Raw genomic sequence first — 15,023 nt, forward strand, 5'->3', positions numbered from 1 at the left:
ACACAACTGGGAATAGAAGCAGCCTGTTAGAGCTGTCCCTGACCCCCAGAGTCTCTAATTGGGGTATGCAGCTGCTTAGATAACTCACCAAAGGCAGGCTGCCTTTGCTGGCTCTGGAAGGCTCAAGTTTCGGTACCCTATTATTCTTTAGGTTTTTCAGTACTAATTAAGAGGAATTTACTCTTAACAATCTGGCTTCTTTGAGAATGTTTAAGAACTTGAGCTCTAATATTTGAACCACATCCAGCGGCAGCTTGAGCAGGCCCTCTTCAGGGTGAGTGTAGTTGGGATGAGGATTGAATGAAGAAGCACAGTCAGGGGCCACTGGCTGTCCCTGAGAAGTCTCTTGTCTCTGCCTCCAGCTTTCCATCCCCTGACTCTGGTCTACTACACTTTCATGTGGGTGATACTGATACTGAGCTTGTCAGGAGGACCAGAATCCCAAATCCATTTCCATGAAAGTTCTAAGAATCCTTGATGTATGACGAGGTCCCTATTTGTTCTTTTGTTTCTTCTGGCACATCTTTAAGAATGTTTTTCTTATTGTACTTTATTACTGGAACTAGTACCCTTGACAGGTTTGTGAGTCTCCCTCTTTCCATTTATTCAGATCTTACCATTAGAAAATTGAAGGTCTCAGTTTTCTACCTCTTCATTCATCACTTGTCCCTATAGTTGTTGATAGAAGTTATTTTGTCTGTCTTAAGCATGTATCTGATAATATTTTAATTTCTCAAATTAATCTGTCTAGAAATTGACTGTAACCTTAAATTACATGTAGAGATGTTTTATTGTGATCTGCTCAATATATATTTCTCAGTAGCTTGGATCTGAATTTTTAAATGATTTTAGTACAGTAGAACTGTTGAGAAAGTTTTTATGGATTACCTACATTGTCAGGTACTCCGCTGAATATTGATGTTAAAGATTTTAGTAAGACACTATTTCTGTCCTCAAGGAGTTCGAATAACAGATAAATCTATAAACCAGTCATTTCTGTATTACGCTGCGAGTGTTGTGCACGTGTGCAATAGTGATATGCCCATGTGGTTGGCGAGAACATTTTAGCTCAATCTCTGGGCGGTTCAGAGAAGGATTAGTAGGAGAACTAAGTCTCATTCTACTCTAGTAGGTACCTTAGCACATTATTCTAGTTTAAGTGCCAACACTACAAAATTGTAATGTCTTATACATTTTCTCAGATAAATAACAAGTTGTCAATGATAAGACTTGCACCCAGTTGCTTTTGTTTAGAGTATGTAATGCAGCTTTTGAGATGTACCAGGAATAGTGTTGGGCAAAAAATTAGGAACTCAGAAACCCGTGTAATGTTTAAAAAGCAACGAGATAACCAGACTGATCTGTGAGGCTTACTTGTCTGTTTAATTTGGAAGAGCTCATCTTAGTGATTCTTAATAATTCTTATTTTAAAACATGCTATTTATTTATTTTTAACTGTAGTAAAGTAAACATAACAAAATTTACCATTGTAGTCATTTTTAAGTGTATATTTCAGTGGCATTAAGTACATTTACGTTGTTGTGTAACTGTTACTACTATCCATCACCAGAACTTTGTCACTTTCGTAAATTGAAAACTCTGTACCCGTGAAACAATAACTTCCGTTCCTCTCTCTCTCCAGACCCTACCAACCACCATTCTGTTTTTTTGTCTGTCTTAATATTTGATATCATACGGTTTTTTCCATTATATTATTTTGTAATAGTTTTCAAAGGAAAAAAATGAATGGTATATTTTTAACACTTCATCTTTTTTTTTTTTTTACTGTTTTATATTTATTTTATTTATTTTCTTTATCTTTTTGGCTGTCGGGTCTTTGTTGCGGCACGCAGGGTCTTCGTTGCGGCATGCAGGGTCTTCGTTGCGGCATGCAGGATCTTTCGTTGCGGTGCGGGCTCTTCTTTGTGGTGTGTGGACTTCTCTGGTTGTGGCGCGTGGTTTCTAGAGTGCGTGGACTCTGTAGTTTGTGGCACGTGGGCTCTCTTGTTGAGGCATGTGCGCTCAGTAGTTGTGGCATGTGGGCTTAGTTGCCCTGCGGCACGTGGGATCTTAGTTCCCCGACGAGGGATCGAACCCACGGCCCCTGCATTGGAAGGTGGATTCTTAACCACTGGACCACCAGGGAAGTCCCTAACACTTTATCTTCTTAGCCTATTTGACGATCACATTTACATTAAATTTTTACTTCCAAAATATGGAAGTCATTCAGCATTTGATTTATTTGAGCTCTGCTTTTATAATCCATAAAGTGCAAATCTTTTTTAAATTGTTGCACATATTTTATCTATAACTTAAATGCATAGTTAAATATAGTTATACCATGTTTCAGTGGTCATTAAAATATTATAAGAGTTCAGTTATAATTTTTTTTAAATTTAACGTCAGGAACCTAAATTGGAAAAAAAAAAACCTAATGTATACTAATATTTCTTATTCAACAGGAGAACCATATTGGAAATTGTGTGTTACTGGAATTTTCCACATTTTAAAAATCAAATTTTAAATTTACCGGTAGAGTTTTGTAGTATATCAATATTTTGTCCATTAGAGTTTTTTTTTCTTTTATTGAAGTATAGTTGATTACAGTGTTTCAGATGTACAGTGAAGTGATTCAGTTATACATACGTACATATATATTTTTCAGATTCTTTTCCATTATAGGTTATTACAAGATATTGAATATGATTCCCTGTGCTATACAGTAGGCCCTTGTTGTTTACCTGTTTGACGCATCGTACTGTATAGCTGTTAATACCAAATTTTCAATTCATCCTTCCCCCCTTCCCCTTTGGTAACCATATGTTTGTTTTCTATGTCTGTGAGTCTGTTTCTGTTTTGTGAATAAGTTCATTTGTATCTTTTTTTTTAAAAATTTGTACAAATTTGATACAAATTTGTATCTTATTTTATTTTTATTTAAAAAATATTTTCCTTTAATTTTTTGGCTGCACCACGTGGCACACAGGATCTTAATTCCCCGACCAGGGATCGAACCCATGCCCCCTGCAGTGGAAGTGCAGAGTCCTAACCACTGGACCACTAGGGAATTCCCCATTTGTATCATTTTTTTTTTTTTTTTTAAGATTCCACCTATGTGGTATCATACGACATTTGTCTTTCTCGGTGTGACTTACTTCACTTAGTATGATAATCTCTAGGTCCATCCATGTAGCTCCAAATGGCATTATTTCATTCTTCTTTCTGGCTGAGTATTATCCAGTTTTGTGTGTGTATACACCACATCTTCTTTATCCATTCAACTGTTGATGGACATTTAGGTTGCTTCCATGTCTTGGCTATTGTAAATAGTGCCGCTGTGAACATTGGGGTGCATGTATCTTTTCAAATTAGAGTTTTCTCTGGCGATATGCCCAGTAGTGGGATTGTTAGATCATATGGTAGTTTTATTTTTAATTTTTTTTTTTTTTTTGTTGTTGCGGTAAGTGGGCCTCTCACTGTTGTGGCCTCTCCCGTTGCTGAGCACAGGCTCCAGACACGCAGGCTCAGCAGCCATGGCCCGCGGTCCCAGCCACTCTGCGGCATGTGGGATCCTCCCGGACTGGGGAACGTACCCGTGTCCCCTGCATCGGCAGGCGGACTCTCAACCACTGCGCCACCAGGGAAGCCCTATTTTTAATTTTTTAAGGAACCTCCTTACTATTCTCAATAGTGGCTGCCCTGATTTATATTCCCACGAACAGCGTAGGAAGGTTCCCTTTTTTCCACACGCTCTCCAGCATTTACTGTTTGTAGACTTGTTTTTAAAATAAATTTATTTATTTATTATTTATTTTTGGCTGCATTGGGTATTTGTTGCTGCATATGGGCTTTCTGTAGTTGTGGCGAGCCGAGAACTACTCTTCGTTGTGGTGTGTGGGCTTCTTATTGCAGTGGCTTCTCTTCACAGGCTCTAGGCACATGGGCTTCAGTAGTTGCAGCACACGGGCTCAGTACGTGCGGCTCGCGGGCTCTAGAGCACAGACAGGCTCAGTAATTGTGGCTCACTGGCTTAGCTGCTCCACACCATGTAGGATCTTCCCGGACCAGGGATTGAACCCGTGTCCCCTGCATTGGCAGGCTGATTCTTAACCACTGCGCCACCAGGGAAGTCCCTCTTTGTAGACTTTTTGATGATGGCCATTCAGACTGGTGTGAGGTGATAGCTCATTTTAGTTTTGATTTGCATTTCTCTAATAATTTGTGATGTTGAGCATCTTTTCGTATGCCTGTTGGCCATGTGTATGTCTTCTTCAGAGAAATGTCTATTGAGATTCTCTACCCGTTTTTTGATTGGGTTGTTTGAGCTGTATAAGCTGTTTTATGTTCTGGAAATTAATCCCTTGCTTGAGTCACATTGTTTGCAAATATTTTCTCCCATTCCATAGGTTGTCTTTTCATTTTGTTTATGGTTTCCTTTGCTGTGCAAAAGCTTTTAAGTTTAATTAGGTCTCATTTGTTTATTTTTGCTTTTGTTTCCATTACTCTAGGAGATGGATCCAAAAAAATATTGCTGTGATTTAAGTCAAAGAGTGTTCTGCCTATGTTATCCTTTAGGCATTTTATAGCACGCAGGCTCAGCAGCCATGGCCCGCGGTCCCAGCCACTCTGCGGCATGTGGGATCCTCCCGGACTGGGGAACGTACCCGTGTCCCCTGCATCGGCAGGCGGACTCTCAACCACTGCGCCACCAGGGAAGCCCTATTTTTAATTTTTTAAGGAACCTCCTTACTATTCTCAATAGTGGCTGCCCTGATTTATATTCCCACGAACAGCGTAGGAAGGTTCCCTTTTTTCCACACGCTCTCCAGCATTTACTGTTTGTAGACTTGTTTTTAAAATAAATTTATTTATTTATTATTTATTTTTGGCTGCATTGGGTATTTGTTGCTGCATATGGGCTTTCTGTAGTTGTGGCGAGCCGAGAACTACTCTTCGTTGTGGTGTGTGGGCTTCTTATTGCAGTGGCTTCTCTTCACAGGCTCTAGGCACATGGGCTTCAGTAGTTGCAGCACACGGGCTCAGTACGTGCGGCTCGCGGGCTCTAGAGCACAGACAGGCTCAGTAATTGTGGCTCACTGGCTTAGCTGCTCCACACCATGTAGGATCTTCCCGGACCAGGGATTGAACCCGTGTCCCCTGCATTGGCAGGCTGATTCTTAACCACTGCGCCACCAGGGAAGTCCCTCTTTGTAGACTTTTTGATGATGGCCATTCAGACTGGTGTGAGGTGATAGCTCATTTTAGTTTTGATTTGCATTTCTCTAATAATTTGTGATGTTGAGCATCTTTTCGTATGCCTGTTGGCCATGTGTATGTCTTCTTCAGAGAAATGTCTATTGAGATTCTCTACCCGTTTTTTGATTGGGTTGTTTGAGCTGTATAAGCTGTTTTATGTTCTGGAAATTAATCCCTTGCTTGAGTCACATTGTTTGCAAATATTTTCTCCCATTCCATAGGTTGTCTTTTCATTTTGTTTATGGTTTCCTTTGCTGTGCAAAAGCTTTTAAGTTTAATTAGGTCTCATTTGTTTATTTTTGCTTTTGTTTCCATTACTCTAGGAGATGGATCCAAAAAAATATTGCTGTGATTTAAGTCAAAGAGTGTTCTGCCTATGTTATCCTTTAGGCATTTTATAGCATCCGGTGTTACATTTAGGTCTTTAATCCATTTTGAGTTTATTTTTGTATGTGGTGTTATAGAATGTTCTAATTTCATTCTTTTACATGTAGCTGTCCAGTTTTCCCAGCACCACTTATTGAAGAGACTGTCTTTTCTCCATTCAATATTCTTTCCTCTTTTGTCCTAGATTAATTGACCATAAGTGCATGAGTTTATTTCTGGGCTTTCTGTCCTGTTCCATTGATCTGTGTGTCTGTTTTTGTGTCAGTACTATACTGTTTTGATTATTGTAGCATTGTAGTATAATCTGAAGTCAGGAAGCGTGATTCTTCCAGCACCATTCTTCTTTCTTAAGATTGTTTTGGCTATTTAGGGTCTTTTGTGTTTCCATGCAAATAAAAAAAGTTTTTTGTTTCAGTTCTGTGAAAAATGTCATTGGTCATTTGATAGGGATTGCATTGAAACTGTAGATTGCCTTGTATGGTCATTTTGACAGTATTGATTTTTCCAATCCAGAAACATGGTATATCTTTCCATCTGCTTGTGTCATCTTCAGTTTCTTTCATTACCATTTTACAATTTTCAGAGTACGGGTCTTTTGCCTCTTTAGGTAGGTTTATTCTTAGGTATTTTACTCTTTTTGATGTGATGGTAAATAGGGTTGTTCCCTTAATTTCTCTTTTTGATCTTTTGTTGTTAACGTATAGAAATGCAACAGATTTCTGTATATTAATTTTGTATTCTGCAACTTTACCGAAGTCATTGATTAGCTCTAGTAGTTTTCTGGTAGTGTCTTTAGGATTTTTTATGTATACTATTATGTCATCTGCAGAGTGACAGTTTTACTTCTTCCTTTCCAATTTGGATTCCTTTTATTTCTTTTACTTCTCTGATTGCTGTGTCTAGGACTTCAAAAACTATGTTGCAGAAAAGTGGTGAGAGTGGTCATCCTTGTCTTGTTCCTGATCTTAGAGGGAATGCTTTCAGCTTTTCACCATTGAGTATGATGTTAGCTATGGGTCTGTCATATATGGCCTTTGTTATGTTGAGATATATTACCTCTATGCCCACTTTCTGGAGGGTTTTTATCAGAAATGGATGTTGAATTTTATCAAAAGCTTTTTCTTCATCTGTTGTGATCATATGGTTTTTATCTTTCAGTTTGTTATTGTGGTGTATCACGTTGATTGATTTGCGGATATTGCAAAATCCTTGCATTTCTGGGATAAATCCCACTTGATCATGGCGTATGATACTTTTAATGTACTGTTGGATTCGGTTTGCTAGTATTTTGTTGAGGATTTTTTTTTTTTTTTTTTGCCGTACGCGGGCCCCTCACTGCTGTGGCCTCTCCCGTTGCGGAGCACAGGCTCCAGGCGTGCAGGCTCAGCGGCCATGGCTCACAGGCCTAGCCGCTCCGCGGCATGTGGGATCTTCCCGGACCAGGGCACGAACCCGTGTCCCCTGCATCGGCAGGCGGACTCTAAACCACTGCGCCACCAGGGAAGCCCTTGTTGAGGATTTTTACATCTATGTTAATCAGTTATATTGGCCTAATTTTTTAAAAAATAAATTTATTTTATTTATTTTATTTTTGGCTGCGTTGGGTCTCTGTTACTGTGCGCAGGCTTTCTCTAGTTGCAGCAAGCGGGGGCTACTCTTGGTTGCGGTGCGCAGGCTTCTCATTGCAGTGGCTTCTCTTGTTGCAGAGCACGGGCTCTAGGCTCGTGGGCTCAGTAGTTGTGGCTCGCGGGCTTAGTTGCTCCGTGGCATGTGGGATCTTCCCAGACCAGGGCTCAAACCCATGTCCCCTGCATTGGCAGGCAGATTCTTAACCACTGCGCCACCAGGGAAGCCTGACCTAATATTTCTTATTGTACATTTTAAAAATCAGATCTTAAATTTACCAGTGGAGTTGGTGGTATATCAGTATTTTGTCCATTTAATGTTTTCTGCTGAAGCAGTTTGATGTATATTTTGTACATCTTGTTTTTCATAGACTGTTTACTTAAAGAAAATTTTCTAAAGAAAATTAGAAAAATTTCTTTGTACCTCAGTTTGTTCCAGAAGTATTTAAGGAGGTTATTAAGTTAGAAGTTGTTTATAACTTTGAGTTTATTAAGCTTAGAATTCAGACATGAGTAATTTTGTCAGAACTTTGATTTTTCTCATGTGTAACTTGTATCATTTTTTAGGCAAAATGTTTCATGGATTTCAAAGCTGGAGGCACCTTGTGTCACATTCTTGGGGCTGCTTACAAATATAAAAATGAACAGGGATGGTAAGTTTTTGTATTTATTTGCATGTTTTGCTGTGATTTTGAAGTTTTTCTATGTTAAACCTGTTTCTCCTTTGTATGATGTTAGAGAATTCTATAAGCACATTATGATTAATAGCCAAAGTATGTTGTTTTTTATCTAGAGCCCTAATTTACTTTTTGCCTACATCCAAGAAAAATGTCAAACAAATGTTGCAGTTATTATGCAAGTTCTTTTTCATATATGGTTATATGTAGATAATAGATGGATGTGCATTATTAGCAAATTGGAAGGTAGGCTCACTGTGAAATACATAAATGTGTATTATAATGTGCTGAAAGACACATTATATATTGTTATATTGATTAAACGAGCATTAGAGTTTGTTGTTATCAGAGGATAGCCTTCTGTTTTTCATTTCTGTTTTCAGCTCTGTTGTTGTAGCTCTTGCCAGAGTATTCCCTGATCTAGGATTGACAGCATGTCTGGGTACTCTCATATATGGTTTGTACCCTCGCTGTGGTTTCCCAGTTGGAACTCTTTACTGGTTTTCTTGTTCAGCTTGTATCTCTCTTCCAAGTCCGACCTGGACTCTTGAGGACAGAGTGTCAAAGTGAAATGTCTTTTCCTAAGTCATTGTGTAACTCCCTTTGTGTGCCAGTACAGTGAAATATTTTTATCTGAAAAGATTTAAGATGGTTTAGAAGGATATGTAAAATAAATCCATCTTTAAATTAAAAATCGAGCCAAAAAAGAAGTAAAGGATAGAGTTAGAGACTTTAAGAGGAATGAGGAGTAAAAGTCTTCTTCTCAGATTGTACCAGAATTATCCTCTCTCCAGTATAATTATACACCAATTGCAGTACACACCTTCCCCCATCTCCTGCGACTTACACACTTGCAGTGAGTGGATCACTTATGTTCCAACAGTGCATGTTTTAGTAACTGCCCACCCATTTGGACATCTGAACAGTGGGCTATCATCTTGATACTGCTTCTGACTTGCCTTACGCCCAACATACTGTTCTGAACCTTTGTTCTCCAGTCGAACCTCACAGTGTAGCTCCAAAGTTTGTTGGTTTCCTCATTATGGCCATTCTCTTTTCCTGTTGCTTCTTTTTGTTTCTGCTTTCTTACTTACTTCCTGCTTCCTCTTAGGTTCCAGTGATGTCAGGATGGAGTGTCATGTATATGAGGTTGAGTGGGAACACCTGGTAATTATTGGTATATTTGTGAATAGACTGTACAGATTAAGAGTCCAGAATTAGAGGGACTTCCCTGGTGGCACAGTGGTTAAGAATCCGCCTGCCAGTGCAGGGGACACAGGTTCAAGCCCTGGTCTGGGAAGGTCCCACATGCCGCAGAGCAACCAAACCCACGCACTGCAACTACTGAGCCTGCGCTCTAGAGCCCACGAGCCACAACTACTGAGCCCGTGAGCCACAAGTACTGAGCCCACATGCCACAGCTACTGAAGCCTGGACACCTAGAGCCCGTGCTCTGCAACAAGAGAAGCCACCGTAGTGAGAAGTCTGTGTACTGCAACGAAGAGTAGCCCCCTCTCGCCACGATGAGAGAAAGCCCCGGTTTAGGAACAAAGACCCAATGCAGGCAAAAATAAATAAATAAATAAATTTATTTAAAAAAAAAAAAGATTCCAGAATTAGTGTGTTTGAGTTTGATCTTTCTGGATGTTTCTAAATAGTATTAAAAAAAAAAAAAGGGAACGTCTTATTTGTAGTGGTTTTTTTCTTTTCTTTTTTAATAAATTTATTTATTTTATTTATTTTATTTTTATTTATTTATTTTTTTGCGGTACGCGGGACTCTTCACTGTTGTGGCCTCTCCCGTTGCGGAGCACAGATTCCGGATGCGCAGGCTCAGCGGCCATGGCTCACGGGCCTAGCCGCTCCACGGCATGTGGGATCTTCCCATACCGGGGCACGAACCCGTGTCCCCTGCATCGGCAGGCGGACTCTCAACCACTGTGCCACCAGGGAAGCCCATTTATTTATTTTTGGCTGTGTCGGGTCTTTGTTGTTGCCTGCACGCTTTTCTCTAGTTGAGGTGAGTGGGGGCTGCTCTTTGTTGCGATGTGTGGGCTTCTCATTTGGGTGGCTTCTCTTGTTGCAGAGCATGGGCTCTAGGTGCGCGGGCTTCGGTAGTAGTGGCTCACGGGCTCTAGAGTGCAGGCTCAGTAGCCGTGGCGCACGGGCTTATTTGCTCTGTGGCATGTGGGATCTTCCCAAATCAGGGCTCGAGCCCATGTCCACTGCATTGGCAGGTGGATTCTTAACCACTGCGCCACCAGGGAAGCCCTTATTCATAGTTTTTCAAGTGTAGTTATATATAACTATGGGACACCAAGAAGGATGGTTTTGACATACTGTGGAAATCCAAAAACATTTCCTGAAGAGAGATTAAATGCAACCTGGTTCAAGCCAGTAACAGAAAAGTAAATGTCAGTGCCCTCTTGTAGAGTGATTAGGACCTTGTTTATTCTCTTACAGTTCTAAACAGGTTGCTGTATGTTGTAATCATAGTTAATGCCTTTCAAAGAGTTATTGAATGAAAATATTTTGTATTTTATTAGTTTTGCTTGGCAGTGGTAAGCTAGGTTCAATGAACATAAAGTTTAGGATTAGTCTTTTTTTTAAAAAAATATTTATTTATTTTGGCTGCGCTGGGTCTTAGTTGTGGCATGCGGGATCTTCGTTGCGGTATATGGGATCTTTAGTTGTGGCATGCGGACTTCTTAGTTGCAGCATGTGGACTTCATAGTTGCGGCATGCATGTGGGATCTAGTTAACTGACCAGGGATCAAACCCAGGCCCCCTGCATTGGGAGCATGGAGTCTTACCCACTGGACCACCAGGGAAGTCCCTAGGATTTGTCTTAATATGAGAAGTAACCTTTTATTTTTCCCTATGACACTATTTGCTACTGACATTTATTTCTTACAGACAAGGTCAGACCTTTTTTAAGTTAGAATGATAATACTTTTCTTTCTACCTTAAGACTTGATTGTTCAACTTTTATTTCCTTCTTCAAAGTCTCCTTCAGATTAAAATATTTTGTTTCAGTTTTTACCACAGAAAGTCTCTGGCAGTGGCTTTCAACTTTTAGGCATCACTTGGAGTCCTTGTTAAAAATATAAATTACTGGGCTTTATGAACTTAGAGTGTCATCTACTAAGCTTGGCCTGAAAACAGAATCTGCATTTTCAAGAAGCACTGTAGATGATCCTAAGACCACACATTGAGAAATACTGATTAGTCAGGTTGTCATTTAAATGAAAATGTGGTTTAGGTCTTCTAACTTATGAAGAATTATCCATTTTGATAGCATAGTTTAAAACACTGTTTTGTTAGTCATCTAGCTTTTTAATTAAAAAAAAAATGTATTTACATACACACATATATATGTATATATGGAGAGAGCGCCCTGCGCAAGGGTTCAAACCAATTTCCTTATCCTCAAAGTCACATACCTAGTGGGATATAATTTTTTAGTCTACTTTTGTATAGTAGACCTCCCTCTTCTTCCCATATGGGCCTACCTATTTCCAGTCTCTTATATCTAGGCTGTGTGCCATTCTTTTGGGATGCAGCATACTGGACCTCTTACTGGTGATGGTCTTCAGGCTTTTATAGCTCAGCCTCATTAAACAAAGCCCCTGACACTCGAGGCCAACTTTGGTCACCTCCCATACAACTGTTTGCTGTACTGTTGCTATTTGCCTTGCCCCCAGCTCAGTGCATTTTTGTTTTGCCTTTTAGAAGTTTGCTTCTGAGGCCCTTTACACAACTTTTCCAGGAGTTAAACTCATTCGCTAGGATTCATTATTGATTAGTTTTATTCAGACTTTTTTATGCATGGCTGAGGATGAGGAGAGAACATCTCTAACTATATTAGCAAGAGGTAGCGAATTTAGAGCAATACAGCTAATAAGGCCTTTTTGACAGACAGTAGGTATTGTCTTAGATTGAAAGGCTGCTCCAAGACATTGCCCAGCAGATTACCAGAGGAAAATAAAGCAGAAGACTTTTAATTAATTAATAAACCAATGGAGAGCTTATATTTACAGCCTAAATGGCCCAAAGTTTTAAGTCAGAAAGAAAGAAAATGTGTTCATATGTAGTCTCTCTCTGTAGGTCTTAGGGTAATAATATCTTTCAATTTTTTTTTCCCCCCTTTTCTAGAGCCCTCCTATGAGGCCTGCCCAGTGCTAGCTAGCTTCACTCTGAAATTGTCAGATGGAATCATAATTGTATTATGTTTCTTGTTATTTCAACTCGAGTTGAAATAACAAGAAACATAATACAGTTGCCAAATCATCTTCAAACAGAATTGTACTAATTTATTGTCCTACCAAAATGTATTGAGAGTGTACTTTTTCCCTGGCCAATAGTTGTATTTTTTTGTATTACCTCACCTTTTGATCTTGGCAGTCTGTGATAGAGTCAAAAAAAAGGTTTTACAGTTTTAGTTTAATTTGCATTTCTCTTTTGGGCAGGTTTGAGCATCTTTCCATATTATAAAAAGTAAAGTTTATTTGAATTCCCTTGGTAATTTCAGAATAAGTCAAATAAATTCTTTCAACTAAAGATTATACTGTATTTACCTGATTTCTTTATTTCAAGTTTTCTTAATATTCATATATGTACTTTTGCTTACCTAGCATACTGCAGATTGAGGAAAACTTTAATGTGTCATGTTATCAAATCATTGTTTGGGAAACCATTTTAGTTTATTATTATGGAAAATATAAACTATACATAAAAGAAGAGAGAATAATATAATGAGCTGCCATGTCTAATCATGCATCTTCAGCTTTATAGAATTTCATCTGTAAATACTTCTCTGTGTGTTTATTTCTAAAATTAGATTTTAAAAAAGCATAATAACAGTACCATTATCATAACCAAGAAAATTATCAATAAGTTTTCAGTGTCATTAAACATCTGCTTAGTGTTCAAGTTTCTCTGATTATCTCATGAACATTTTTTATATTTTGTTTGAATCAGTATCCAAACAAGATTCATACGTTGCAGTTGGTTCATATGACTCTTAAATCTCTGTTTAAAAATTTCTGATTTTCCTTCTCACTCTTTCTTCTTTTCCTCGAAAATAATAATAATTATTTTTTACAAAAACAGGTTGTCTTGTAGAATTGTATTATGTCCTAGATTTTGCTGATACATCCCCAAGAAGATCATTTACCATAGTCTTCTTAATTTCTAGTAAAGTGATAATTAGATCTGGAGGTGTGGTCTGATTCAGTTTCATTTTTTTTAGCAACAATACTTCATAGACAGTGTTGTGTTTCTCCATCTGGAGGCATATAATGTCTGGTTGTTTCTCTTTTTGTAATGCACAGTTGATGTTCAATGCCTAGAGTCATCTTATCTTTAAAGTTGTAAAACTTACCAGGTGGCAGTATTCTAATTTTGAAAAAGATTAGAATGTAGATATTCTAATGTGAAGTTATAGATCCTTACTGTTATTCAGATTATTCCTGTTAGAGACTGTTTTTCTGTCAGCTGTAATAGGGTTGTCCTGATTCGTTGGTTGCTAATCTGTTGTCTTGCCAGTTAATGCAGATTGCTTGGAATTTCTGACCTACCCCTTCCTCAAAAGAGGTTAGGGAGGGAGGATACTCAAAAACTTGAAAAAAAAAAAAAAAGGGGGGGGGGTGAGATTTAAGGAAAAGTTCTGTGTATCAAGGATAAATCAAGATCCCAGTTATCTGGGATGGAGGTCCCTCTTATCTATAAATGTTATTTTAAATTCTAACTAGTTCTATTCTGAATTACCTATTTCTGTGCTTTAATGGACACTTTGCTTAATTTCTCAATTGGCATTACTTTAGGAAATGTTTCAGTCTTAGCACAGTAATGAAAAAGTCATAATAAATAAATATTAGACCTCGGTCAGAATAAAGCCACACATTCCATTATCCACAGGGCTGTATAGGTCAGAAAACCTGGTCCTTGTCCTCAAGGCATCTAATGCAGTGTCTTATCAGCAAAATGACTGGGGCTGTAACAGCAGGTGCACATGATGTATTAGTAACATGAAGGAAGACAGCAATAGCTTCATAGAGGAAGAGACTTGAGGACTGGTTCTGGAAGTGATAGTATCAAGCCCATTGAGTGAGTGGTGACATTCTAGAAAGGCTGCAGAGTTAGAAAGAAATGTTGGAGGTGTGGGGAGCATCTGCAGGATAAAACAGGATGACCTGAGGATTAAGAGCATGAGCTCTGGACTCAAACTGCTTAATCCTAGTTAGTGCATGGTAGTAATGATTAAAAAAAAAATTATAACCATGATTAACATTTATTGATCACTTACTAACAGATTAAGCATAAGCACTCTGCTAAGCTCTTAACATGTATACTTCATTTAACCTTCACAAAAACCCTTAGGGCCCATTGTACTCATGAAAAAGTTTATCCTTGTATTAGTAAATCACTCAAGACTACATAAAGATGGGATCAGGATTAGAACCCATAGCAGTTTGACTTCACAGCCAACACTCTTAATCACTAAGCTATACTCCTCTCCCTGGAATTAAAATGGAACAAAAGCAAAGTAAATGTTGAATAAAAAATAATGAGGAAAGAAGCATTCAGATTTGTAAAGATTTAACCCTATGGAAATGACTAAGAATAGGCAAAGACAACACCCCCATGTTATGCTTGGGTACTTAGATAAAGAGACATTGGGGAAGGATTTCAAGTAAAGGTAAATAGACGAATTTTACCACATTTGGGACAATAGTAGGCTCTGAGAGAATTACAGGCATTGTTGAATTTGAACAGATGACTTTTAAGTATATGTAAAGTAGGTAGACTTTCCATATACTTGAAGAATGGTATAGTAGTTCACTGTCTTTGGATCTGTGGACTACTGTGTGATGTAAAATATCTTAGGTTTAAGGAAAACGGGATACTTCTTGGAATTGGTAGATCATTTTGACTGGAGTAGATCTTTTTTTTTTTAACATCTTTATTGGAGTATAATTGCTTTACAATGGTGTGTTAGTTTCTGCTTTACAACAAAGTGAATCAGTTATACATATACATATGTTCCCATATCTCTTCCCTCTTGCGTCTCCCTCCC

General features: G+C 38.4%; 1 protein-coding gene across 4 annotated transcripts in view; it reads left to right on the top strand.

The window, feature by feature from the left end:
- The window catches only part of SMARCC1 (SWI/SNF related BAF chromatin remodeling complex subunit C1), a 183,114-nt gene that overhangs the window by 21,684 nt on the left and 146,407 nt on the right, over window positions 1–15,023 (top strand). For all 4 annotated transcript variants that reach the window (XR_008615791.1, XM_007101242.4, XM_007101243.4 and 1 more), the window contains exon 3: window positions 7,836–7,921. Coding sequence is in view for 3 of the 4 variants with exons in the window: in XM_007101242.4 (XP_007101304.1) it covers window positions 7,836–7,921 (86 nt within the window). In the remaining variant the exon portion in view is untranslated. The remainder of the gene's footprint in view (window positions 1–7,835; window positions 7,922–15,023) is intronic.

This window comes from Physeter macrocephalus, chromosome 18, assembly GCF_002837175.3.
Source record: "Physeter macrocephalus isolate SW-GA chromosome 18, ASM283717v5, whole genome shotgun sequence".
Lineage (NCBI taxonomy): Eukaryota > Metazoa > Chordata > Mammalia > Artiodactyla > Physeteridae > Physeter > Physeter macrocephalus.